At 52.9% G+C, this 12,476-nt stretch overlaps 1 protein-coding gene across 1 annotated transcript in view; it reads left to right on the top strand.

Annotated features, from left to right (window-relative positions):
• ACO2 (aconitase 2) overlaps nucleotides 1-12,476 on the top strand; it is a 46,410-nt gene that overhangs the window by 22,721 nt on the left and 11,213 nt on the right. The window contains exons 2-4 of the mRNA XM_043439841.1: nucleotides 2,110-2,246; nucleotides 6,239-6,497; nucleotides 9,601-9,693. Of these exons, the coding sequence (XP_043295776.1) occupies nucleotides 2,110-2,246; nucleotides 6,239-6,497; nucleotides 9,601-9,693 (489 nt within the window). The remainder of the gene's footprint in view (nucleotides 1-2,109; nucleotides 2,247-6,238; nucleotides 6,498-9,600; nucleotides 9,694-12,476) is intronic.

Raw genomic sequence — 12,476 nt, 5'->3', positions numbered from 1 at the left:
CGTCTGAGGCCTGGGAAGCAATGTCCTGAGGAAGACAGGTTAGATTTATTTTATGTGGTCTGAGAGGGCAGACCCCCAACTGAAAAAGTAGATTGTGCAAGGAAACAAGAGTTTGGCTGATATTTTGGGAGAATATTTTGAAAATTTTCAACAATGGATTGGTGGTTGTGTGGGATGATGAATTCCTGGTGTTGGAAGGGGTCCAGATTTTAAAATATATAGATCTTTTTACAAGAAATTACTTAATAAACAGGCTTCCTAAAAACTCTTTCCATCCTTATTAATATATAAACCCTGAGTCATCTGATATAGCAATTTAAGTTAATTAAAGTTGATAAAATAAAAAATTCCACTCCTCAGCCACCCTGGGCACACTTCACAATCACGTGTGGTTGGTGGCTACCATGTTTGACAGTGAGGATCTAGAACATGTCCATCGGAGCAGAAGGTCCTCTTGGGCAGTGCTGGCTATTGGGAACAGACGTTTGCACATGGTTGGTAAGCAGAGCATATCATGATTAAGGACAGAGCCTGTAGGTGATTCAGTTGTTACTAAGAGTGTAGAGTTTATCCCCATTTTAGGGGCAGAGCTTAGGGGGAGGGCCTGGGGCATTGGCAGAAAGTGGGTCAGTCAGGCTGGATTGGGTCCTCCTGGCTGCTCTGTGGCCTCGGTCACTCCATGAGGGCCTCAGTCGCCTCACTTTGAAAACAGGCTCGTCATCGGCACCACTTCACCGGGTGGCCGTGAGAATTTGATGGAAGTGATGCACTCGGAATGTTTAGCACAGTGCTCATCTCACTAATACCCCCCTTTTTTTAATCCCAGAGTTATATTCTACATGAACATATTGTTTTGTCCTTTTTTTCCAGTCAGCATTATTACCTGCCACTGCGGGGTCCCACATTCCTCCTCTGCACAGCCTGTTGAAAGTCCTTTGGGACTTCCCTGGCTGTCCAGTGGTTAGGGCTCCATGCTTCCACTGCAGGGGACATGCTTCACTCCATGGGCAGGGGACCAAGATCCCACATGATGTACTGCCTCCCAGAAAAACAAGTCCTTTGCTTGGAAGGTTCTTCACCCAATAGAAGGGCAGGCAGTAGAGTCCCTGGTGGAGTTTGAGCTGGAGGGCAAGTGGACCTGAAGTCTGCATTGGGAGTTTGCTCCTGCTGTGCTGGGGTGGGGGGCTGGTTGCTGTTTCCTATTGGATCTGCTGTCCTCTCTGGGTGACCTGAACAGGGAGTGGCCACGATGCACTCATGTTGGTTCAGATGCTGAGGTCAGCAGGGCTTGGACTCAAACACCCAGGTGACTTACAGAAGGGAGCCCGGGGCAGTGGCCTGAGATTTGCCTCTTTCCTTGCCCAAGGTGGGAGCTGCTAGACCCACAGCCCTACTGTTCTTTCCCTCTGTCGCTTCTTTGGGTTTGTTTATTCTTCCTTGGTCATAGCACACCCTGTGAAGTCTGTCATCCAGTTTAAAATGAACTCATACAGACCTGACAACTTAACAATCATTCATCTGATGCTGCGTTAATAAGTTGTTGCTCCCAAACTTGGAGGATGAAAACAACAGTAACCATTTCTCGCTCCTAGTTCCTGTGGGCCAGAAATTTGGGAGCACCTTGGCCGGGTTCTGGCTCTGATTCACTCAGTAAATCGCTGTCCAGATTGTTGGCCAGGCCACTGGTTATCTGAAGCTTACTCTTTGGCTGGAGCACTTCACCTGCTTGCAAGATGGCGTGCTTACCTGCCTAGCAAGGTCATGCTGGTCTTTGGCAAGTGGTCTAGTTCCTCTCTAGGCGGGCCTGTCTCAGGACTGCCTAAATGTTTTCACAGCAGTGGTGTCTTGCCCCAGAGCAATCAAAGAGAGCTGGGTGGAAGTTATCCTTTTTATGACCAGGTCTCAGAGGCCCTGTAGCATCACTGTGCCACATTCTGGCCAGCTGTTAAGCCTGCTGCACGTCCCAGGGGAGCAGGGCTGGCCACCACCATTTCAAGGGATGAGGCTGCAGACACTTTAACTCCTTGCTTTTCTCACCATTCTGTGCCATCCCTTGGGTGCACCGCCCTGAATACTCCGCTGACATCGCTGTTGTCTTTCTTCTTGCAGAAAGCCCTGGGTGTGCGGCAGTACCATGTGGCCTCGGTCCTGTGCCAACGGGCCAAGGTGGCCATGAGCCACTTCGAACCCAACGAGTACATCCGCTATGACCTGCTCGAGAAGAACATTAACATTGTCCGCAAACGGTAAGGCGGCAGGGCAAACTGTGGAGACCGCGAGAGGGGCTGGTGTTGCTGGTGTTCCCTGCCCCTCTCAGACAGTGTAGGCGGTGCTGGGTGGAGGACGATGGTGGCAGGATCTAGGCATTGAGGGCATAGCGGTCCCTGCTGCGGAAGGGTGTTCCGGATCACTGGTGGGCCTTCCGCCCTCTCTGCCAAGGAAAAGCCTGGAGATGTGGGCCCCAGGGAAGATCTCAGGCCCTCTTGGTGCTGTGGCCTGAACGTCCCAGCTACCCTTTCCAGGACAGACGACTGGCCCTGGGCCACTCCTCTGGGATCTGCCAGGTCCAGGGACTTCAGAATTACTATATTTCCTCTTTGGTCCATCAGCCCAGGGGAGAGCTCAACCTTGAGACTCAGAAAGAAGCTCAGATGGGAACTTGAGCATCCCTTTTTTCTGGTGAAGTGGGAGCCGTCTTGCTCTGCTGTTCTGAGTGCCAGGTTCTGGGCTGGATGCTGACTCAGGAGAGGGGATGGACAAGATCCCACAGGAGGATGAGGGATGGGGGCTGGTCCTGCATACCAAGCAGCCCTGCTCCTGGAGCGTGAACCACTGCAGACAGAGCTGCACGCCTGCCTGTGGGGTGACATGGCCCCGGCAGCATGCGAGAGCCAGTGTGAGGACACACAGCATCCCTGCTTCGAGCTGACGTGCGGGCTCGGGTGGACGGAACCACACAGTGAGTGAGGACTGGACCTTGTCCAGTGCTCTGGCCACTGCGCCACATGTGCTCCCCGTTGCCACTTTGCTTCCGCCTTACTGGTATCCTCACCTCAGTTTTAAGGGTCAGGGACTGTCTTAGTCTTTATCTCCAATAGCCCCCAGCATAGCATCACCTAATTACAATAAGGACCTCTTAATGTCCATCAAGGGTGTTCATTTGATTCAGGTAGTATGAACTTTACTACTCAAAATGTGGCTCGTGGATCAGCGGCGTCAGTATCAGCAAGCAGCCCTGGGGGCTTGTTAGACATAGAGAACCTCAGGCCCCGCCCAGACCCACTGAGTCAGAATCTGCAGTTTTCACAGGAGCCCCAGGTGACTGAGTGGACATCAGACTGTGAGGAGCGCTGGCTACTTTCCCAGTGGGTTCTGATGTGCAGTCAGGGTTGAAACCACTGTCCTCATCACTCTGCGACCTTGTGCAAATACTTTTTACCCAGAAAACACTTATTTTATTAGAGCTCTCAAATCACAGCTCAATGGAAAAAGAATGGATTTTCCTTTAGTCTGCAAAAACACCTCCCCCTGCTTGGGAGAAGTAACACAGAAGCTTGCTTTCCATAACTTGACAAAAGAGTTTTCACCATTTTGTCTTTGCTTCAAAAAGTTAATCAAAAAACTGCCCTTTGGTTTAAATTTTTTTGGTTTTAATTTTTATCAGCGAAATTAACCCTCCCCTTAAAAGTTTTCCTTTGCCTTTTTATTCCAACCCTACACCAACCAGAAAAGTCCAATCAATAACTTTGGGCATTTTCCAGATTAGTACAGGCTAGGGATGTTCCGTTTTCATTGTTGCCGTAGAGAAGTGGTTCTCATTGAGGGTGGGGGTGAGGGGTTGATTTTTGTCCCCCAGGGAAATTTAGCAGTGTCTGGAGACTTTGTAGGTTGTCCTAACCCGGGGTGGGTGGTGGTTGACTATTATCTAGTGGGTAGAGGCCAAGAATACTGTCAGATGCCCTGCAGTACGGAAGACAGCCCCTGAAATAAAGAATCATCCGGCCCAAACTGTCAGTGGTGCCACCGTTGAGAGACCCTTCCATAGAAAAAAGAAGGTGGAAGTGGGGCCATTCTAGAAAAATGCTAGAGGATTAGGCTAGATGTAAGTGTGTTTTAGAGGCCCGGGGTCCTGCATGGGGGCGACTCCTCTACCCTGTGACAGAGGGGCCTGATTCTGTTCCTGGGAACTGAGTCTCTGTCATTCAGTGAAGCGGGGCCACAGATGGACATTGAGAATCCATTTTGCCGTCCCACTTAATCCCCACAGAAATGTGATGATGAACTCGTCCTTAGCTTTTTTATACAGCTCCAGGCATTTGCTGTCAAGGTCTTTGGTTTGAAAGCCCATGTGCTATTTTTCATCGCCCCTGGGACGCAGGAAGAGGGGCTCTGCTCGGCGCAGTGAGTCACTGCCTGCTCACCAGCCAGGGAGATGCTCCACTAAAGGGGGCAGGCTGTACTCCAGGCCAGGGCTATTTTTATTCAAGTTCTCATGAAGCAGAGCTGAGAGGCTTTCAGAATTGCCAGTTGCTCTGCAGTTGCCCACAAAGCCAGCAGCCTAGGGAACTCTTGCTCTCAAGGGGTGAAGTCAACTTGGGGGTGAGGGGCTGGAACCCAGGCCAGCAGAAGGGCCTGTCTTTGCTTCCCCGCAGAGTCGTATTGGTAACAGCAATAGCAGTGATGCTAGTAATGTAACACTGGCTACAGGCCGGGCTGGACCCTGAGTTTCCAGGTGTTATTGAGAAGGCAGTATAAGGCCACAGTGGCTCCTTATCTTCCAGCTCGTCCACTCGCTGCCTCGTGACCAGGGTCGAGGTTCTTCACCTCACTGGGCTTCAGCTTGCTCCTCTGTGTTGTGAGAATAAAGTGACTTCTGTACATCCAAGTATAGATGTGTATAGTGCTTAGGGCAGTGCTGGTCTAAAAGCGCTAGGATAAACCTATGACAGAAAGCAGATCAGTGGTTGCCGGGGCAGGGGGCAGGAGGGAGGGATCATAAAGGGAGACAAGGAGACTTTGGGGTGGTGGGTGTGTGCGTTGTCTCGACATGGTGATGATTTCATGGATATGTTCATATGTCAGAATTGATCAGTTGTGCACTTTAAATATGTGCAGTCTATTACACACCAGTTATACCTCGGTGAAGCTGCTTAAAAATGTGTGCTGAATGAGCACTGTTGTCTCTTTCCAGTACCAGCCCTGGACCTTAGAGACGGACTGGTGAGCTCCCGGCTTATCTGGTTACACAGTGGGTTTAATAATAGAGTCAGGTCTAAACCCAGAGCCCCTGACTCTGAGTCCAGTTTTTGTGTGTGTGTGTGTGTGGTTCGTTGGGTATGAGTGGAACTCTGCCCTTTTGAGGAGGCCTCGGGTTTGGCTTAAGCTTTGCGAATGGCGGAAGGCAGAGTGTGAGGTCCAGGCAGATGGGCTATGCCAAGTGGGGGTGAGGGGTGGTGAGAGGTGGCCCCCACATAGGGAGTTCAGTGTGCGGGGGGGAGGCTGTGACGAGAGGCAGCTGCACCTCCCCAGGGACCCTGATGGGAGCGGAGGGCTGGGCCCCACAGGGAAACAGGGTCTAGGAACAGGGTCTTGTGAGGCTGGTGTCAGGTTCTGTTCTGAGAGCTGGCAGCCTCACCCGTCTTAGTGGGGTGAGAGCAAGCGGGGCTGATGAGGAAGGCTTTAGCATAATAGGGTGATGAGGCTTCCAGCACCCAAGGTGGAGGGTTGTGGGTGCAGGGCGGGGAGGATGGGGTGAGGGCGTCGCCGGGCGGATTCTCTGTGTCCCGGTGGGCTGACTGCATGGGGGAGGTGGCCATGGCCCGAGAGATGTAGAGGATCCAGGGTGAGACTTCCGCCTGAGAACCTGAGCTTTGACCATCACTCCGCTGAGTCTCTCTGTTACCTCTTGGTCGTTTTACTAAATGACGAGGATACAGTAACAATTAAACAGTGAGACATAGATGAAAAAAGTGCTCATCAGATAATAGGGATTTAATATGCTGGGAAAGTAAATGTCCTTCAGGGAGAAAAGAAACCCCTCCCCCTCTTGTGGTATTGTCATTCCTCAAGTGATTTTGGACCCGGTGTGTGCCAGACGCTGTGCTGTGTGCTGGGGGTACCGATTCGTCTCCACCTCGGGCACAGAGTCCCCTCCCTGGCCGCCGTCAAGGTTGCCTTGTACTTGAGAGGGCCTGGCTGTGAGCAGACAGGATCATGCAGCCCTCCCTTCTCCCGCCAGGCTGAACCGGCCTCTGACCCTCTCAGAGAAGATCGTGTATGGACACCTGGATGACCCGGCCAACCAGGAGATTGAGCGGGGCAAGACATACCTGCGACTGCGGCCTGACCGCGTGGCCATGCAGGATGCCACGGCCCAGATGGCCATGCTGCAGTTCATCAGCAGCGGCCTGCCCAAGGTCGCCGTGCCGTCCACCATCCACTGTGACCACCTGATCGAGGCCCAGCTTGGCGGGGAGAAGGACCTGCGTCGGGCCAAGGTGAGCTGAAGGCGGTGGGGAGGTGGGCAGTGGGTGTGATGCGGGATGAGAGGCAACGCCTTTGAACGAGGGCATCGCCCGCCAGTTCTAAGGTTTAGTTCTCTGGTTTAGTCTTGTTGTTGTTGTTCTCTTCTTCCTCTAAAAATACCGCTTGCTCTTTGTGAAGATGTTAGAAAACACTGAGAAAACCTAAAGAAAACAGAATCATCCGTAGTCTTAGCCGTACTAAAGGTACTCTCTTCAGGTCCTTCTTCTGTAATAAAACAGCATGAGGTAAATGGTGCAGGCGGCAGGCTCTGATCCATGTCTCCAGTTGCTCTGGAGAGGCATCACTCGTTCTTGCCAGGCCCCTGGGGACCTCGGCAGGGAGGTGGGTGAGCAGTGTCACTTTTGGTACACTTGAGGCGTCCAAGTTGTGTGCAGTCCCACAACTGCACAGGGGGTGAGGCTAGGGCCAGACCCTTCTCCCAGCTCCCACTTACTGATAACCCCTTGTGGGCTTTCTTCTGTGATTTTGGCTTAACAAGGTGGAAGGGGCTGGCTGCCACACCGAACACCTTGGATCACCCTCTCTCTTCCTTAGGAAGCCGAATTCATGCACCTTCCTCCAGGCTCTGCTGTGGTACCTTTGTGTGTACCCGTTCTTGGCAACATGCGGTCTCTCTGGGCCTCCACCCTCTCCATCCAGTCATGGAAGTGGGCCCCGCTCTTGGGGGCCGTTGGCAGGAGCTGAATGCTGGCAGGGCTGCAGCCCGGCCGCGCAGAGAGCAGGGCACGCAATTGAAAGTGCTTCGGCTCCCAGGGTCGGCACAGCTCAGCAAGCCTCTCAGACCCTTGGGAAAGGTGCAGGGCAGCTTTCCCACTCAGGCCCCTTCTGCCCACCCGCTCACTGTGTCCTGGCGGTGCTGGCCGACCCGTGGTTTCCATGTTAGCAGCAGCCGTGGTACCTGGTGCCATGACGGGGTCCTCTTCAGCCTGAGAGATGCATGACCGCCCACAGCAGGGCCACCCCCCTTGGAAGTTGGCCCGCCCCTGACTTTATGGATTAAAATCTACCTTCTGGAGATGAGAGTCACAGAGTCGTGGGGTCTCAGAACCCAATTCCTGCTTTATTTCACCCATGTTTATTGAACATTGATTTTACGCCATGCACTGTGCTGAGATTCAGTATGAACGTGGATCTTAGAGGCCAGTAGAGAAACAGCAGCTAAGCAGTCATGCAGACTGGTAACTGCCAGTCTGTACATGTATGCTGAAGGAAGAGTGTGGGACTCTGGAAGATGCGTGTGGAGTCAGGGAGGATGTAACATGTAAGCTGAGACCAGAACAGATGAGGAAGCACATTCTAGACAGAGCACAGTTCCTAAAGGGCTTGAGGCTGGAAGAAACCTGATGCCTTTGTGGAGCTGGAAGGGGGCCTGTAGGCCTGGAGCCCTGAGGTGGGCAGGGCAGGAGCAGGCAGGGCCTTGAGGACTCTGGGCAGGAGAGTGGTCAGATTTCCATGTATTTGTAAAGGCTCCCTCTGGTTGGAGCTCAGAGAGGCAGAGTGATGTGTCCAGGGTCACACAGACCACCAGAGAGGTATCTGGGCTGAGTCAGGTGCAGACAGCGGCACGCTCTGTGCCCACCTTGCTGTCTGCCCCGCCTTCCCCTTGCCGCCCGCACAGACACAGGAACGAGTGTGGCCGCAGACACCTGCCTCCGGCCCTCAGTGCCAGTGATGTTGGTGACTGATCTGTAAATGAGGAAATCAGCGGGTTAATTACTAATCAGAGAGAGACTGCTGTGGGCACCCAGGCTCTCTGTCTGCCACTCATTCATTTGGGGGAACCACACGTGCCCTCAGAAGGATGTGTGGTTGGTCTGAGGTTTATTTTATATTATTACTTCTAATCTTTATGTATTTGGCTGTGCCAGATCTTATATGCAGTATGTGGGATCTAATTCCTGGACCAGGGGTTGAAGCCAGGCCCTCTGCATTGGGAGCGTGGAGTCCTAGCCACACTGGACCACTGGGAAAGTCCAGTGGTCTGAAGTTTAAATGAAGGAGACTGCATGCTTTGAGGGTGTTTCTTGGAGGGCCTAGTGGAGCCCACAGTGAGTCCCTCCTCTGCCTGTGGTACCATCCCTTTTGTCCTTGAGTTCTCACCTGTCCAGGGATATGCTTGGTCGTCCAGTTAAACTTTGGCCTCATGTCCATATTCTGGGGTAGCCTTCCCTTCCCCCTGGGGAAGTTGCCTTTGAATTACAGGCATATTGGTTACCATCCTGCTGTCTGTTTGGCTGAAACCTCCAGTTGAGAACATGGTCCATCTGACAGTCTTTCATTTGGGGCTCATGAAACATATTACCAAGTGTTGAGCACCTACCTACCACATGTTAGACAGTCTAGGTGTTCTGAGATATAGTCTCTGTGAGGGCAGTAGCTTTGTTCTTATTGCAGTGTAGCGATGGGTTCTGGCTGCACAGGCCTGGATTCAAACTCTGACTTGTCTGTTTAACCCTAGGGTCTTGAGCAAGACCTCTGAGTTTCTGTTTTTGCATCTGTAAAATGGGGTTTGTTTTGACGTGGTACCATTTCCATAGTGGGCATTCAGTAAACGTTAGCCAGGATTACATACAAGGCATCCGAGGCTCCAAAGGAGAACAGCACCCAACATGAGGCGTGGTGGAACCGGGTGGTCCACTCCATCCCACTGCTTCCCTTTGACAGTTCCCCTCCCCACACCATGTCCCAGTTAATTCTGTGGGGTTTTGCTGCCCCTTCACTGCTGGCCTTGACCAAGGACTTGAGTGCCAGAAGGACCCTTCTACAAATAAGGAAGCTGAGACCCTGGGCGGGGAAGGGATTTGTTCTGGACCTACTCCCTGGCCATGTGTCACAGAACTGGGCTCCGTCTCTGTTCCCTGGTCTTTCTCCTGGGCTTGCCAGCTGAGACTTGTGGGCTGGCATCCAAGCCCTTTGGGAATTATTTGTAGAAGGCCTGCAGGAGAGGGCCTGTCTTTCCAGTGCCAGCATTTCAGTCATAGGAGAGAGGAGGTGGAGGGAGGGAGGCATGAGCAAACCGTTTCTAATGCCCTGGTTATTGACTTCTCTCAACAGGACATAAACCAGGAAGTGTATAATTTCCTGGCCACCGCAGGCGCCAAGTATGGCGTCGGCTTCTGGAGGCCTGGCTCTGGGATCATCCACCAGGTAAGCAGAGCCTGGCTGCCTTGGGGTGGGCGGAGGAGAGGGCTGCCCTCCGGGTCTGTGAGCAGGGGCCTCCGCGGGCAACTGAATGACGTTTTCATCAACCCTTAGATTTCATTGTGTCAAGTTACACATTCTCACTCTCCATGTGAGAATTTAAAATAGTCCCTTCTGACCAGCATTTTAAGGTTGGCCTGTTTTGTGCTATACCTTCTTCTGAACATTCGTACGTATTGCAGTGTTTTTTGTTTTGCCTTTCTCTACAAGCATCATACCTTGTTGGGTGGATTGCTAATACTTGATGAGACAGGTACTCTGCAGATAGTAACTTCTACGCAGTGCTCGCCGTGACCCGGTGAGTCTGGTGGTTTTATTGCCCGCACCTTACAGATGAGGAAGCTAAGGAATGGAGATGTAATCTCCTTGCCCAGGGACGTTCCGGCTGGCTGATTGTGGAGTCAGGCTCCTGCGAACATCCGGGCAGCCTGACCCTGGGGCCCGTGCTCTGCCCGCTCTGTGGTCTCCTATCACACTGGGCGCTCATCCCCTCTCAGTATAGGGGGTGCCTCTCAGAGTCTTTGGCCGCTTGCTGGAGTTCTGCAGCGGGGAGGTACCACAGGCCACGTGGCCACATCAGCCAGGAGCTCTTCCAGGTGTCCCCAGGGGCGACTATTCTCTTGATAGGCAGTTCTATCAAGTGTGTGTGTGTGTGTGTTCCTGGGGAGATGGTGGATTAGCTTTCATCAGAGGTGTCTGCTCAGGACTGCTGGATGGCGTGTGGGGTGTGCGCTGGTGTGTTTTCACCTGCCTTCCATCCTTGGTGTGAAACCTGCCTCTGTGTGCCTTCCCAAGGTGACCCTTCTCCCCACCTCCAGCCTAGGCCTCACTTGCAGATGCGCTGAGTCAGGCTGTAACCCGACCCTGCCTGGGCTCCCACACTGCCCCACTCTGAAACCAGAGCCTACAGATCACTGCTCTGCCCTTTCAAACCCTCTCCCTTGCCAGGAAGGGGCTCCCTGCAAATGGCAGGTTACATTGGTCTTCAGGGGCCAGAAGGCCTCTCTCAGCGGCAGGGTGAGGGAGTCAGGTGGACCCAATCTTGGTTTTTTGTCATCAAGGGGACCCCAATCCAAGCATCCCCTGTTCCACCTGAGTACAGATGCCCAGGCCTTTTTGGGAGCTTTTGGGCCAGGGTTTTTAAAAAGAAAGTTCCTAGGGACCGTCTGATCTCTGTGCAACTTTCCTCTTCTTCCCCCCTCCCCCTCCACATTAGGCAGCTTCAATCTGCCATGTCCACAACAAACCTTAGTCCCTTCCCCTCTGCCTCGCATGCCCTGGCTGATTCCTTCTCCACCGTGCTGCCTCCAGGTTCCCTCTGTGCAGCCCTGGCCCTCCGGTGCCCAGCACGGGGCTCTCTGTGACCCTCGGTGGGACCCTTGCATATGACCACGGAGTGCGCCGTGTGCCCTGTGGGGACCGGGCCTGTGGCTTGTTTACTCCTCTCAGCTCTGGGCCCGAGGCCAGGTCAGTACAGAATAGGTCCTCAGTGCGCGTGGCTCCTGCAGATAGATGCTGAATTTCAAGTTTTATGTTCTCAGTGTTAGTCCAGCCTAAAAATATACTTCTTCCCCACCACACCCCCACCTGCCTAACCGAATGCAGCTGACCGCTGAGGTCGCTGTCACAACCAGCTTCTTTGTGATGCTTTCTGCAGTCCTCGGGTCTGTGCCGACCACTTCTTTCTGGACATAGACCATACTCACACTCTACATTGTGTGATCATAATGAATTCTGTGTGTCTGGTCTTCATGGAGTAGGCTTTTACAACCTTGAGGAGTTTTGGAAATTAACTAGTTTTAAATCTTTGTATTGGCCAAGGATAGGAGGGCTGGAGAAGTGAAACAGGTAAACAGTGTTCTCTGCAACAGTGATTTTGTTAGGGATTCTCTCCATGTTGGCCTCTTCCAGCCAGCTGGCTCATTTCTGGGGAAGGAACCAGGTCTTCTAACTTCCCGCATTCCCAAGAGGCGAGACCCCTCGGACCTTACTCAGTCTCCTGAGCAAATGCCTCACTCGAGGCAGAGGCCCTGGGATTTCTGTAATATTCCAGGGAACCTGCCCATCTCTCAGTTGGTCTTGACAATTCATAAGAGCCTTTCACCGCTCTGATCTCGTTTAGCATCCCTGACATCCATATACATGTGTGTTGGGGCATAAATCCATATGATGGTGAACCACAGAACCTCAGGTGAAGGCTCTTGGCTGCAAAATAAGGAGAAGATTGCCTCCCCCAGGTATTATTACAGCTTGAGGGACATGCTTCCATCACGTCCTCGCGGTGATCCAGTGAGGAGAGCACTATTGTCCACTGCTCTTTATAGATGGGAAGCAGAGGCTTGGAGAGAAGTGCATTGCCTGGGGCTCACAGCTGGGTGGTAGGGCCAGAACTCAGACCCAAACATGGTTCCGTTTGGCTGCAGCTCTCCTTGAGCAACCCTGCAGCCTCAGCGTGTCCAGCACCTCCGGTGGTGGGCGGGACTGCTCTGGGATTGCTGCCCCTGTGGCTGCATCAGGTATCTTGTGGGGAAATGCTCACTGCCAGCTCCTTCCTTCCCTGTGCTGGAGCCAGGCTGTGGAAGATTGTCCGGTCTCTGGAGAAGCCAGATAAGCACACCCCACACATCCACCACGTGAGGCAGTGTTATCGGAGGCACCTTTTCAGCAGTCAGCATTGTCCCCAGGCCTGTCACAGGACACACTCTTGTATCCCAGGCCATCTGGTTCTC

This window comes from Cervus canadensis, chromosome 21, assembly GCF_019320065.1.
Source record: "Cervus canadensis isolate Bull #8, Minnesota chromosome 21, ASM1932006v1, whole genome shotgun sequence".
NCBI lineage: Eukaryota > Metazoa > Chordata > Mammalia > Artiodactyla > Cervidae > Cervus > Cervus canadensis.
Note: the sequence above shows the minus strand (reverse complement) of the source record. Positions and strands in the feature narration are given on the sequence as shown.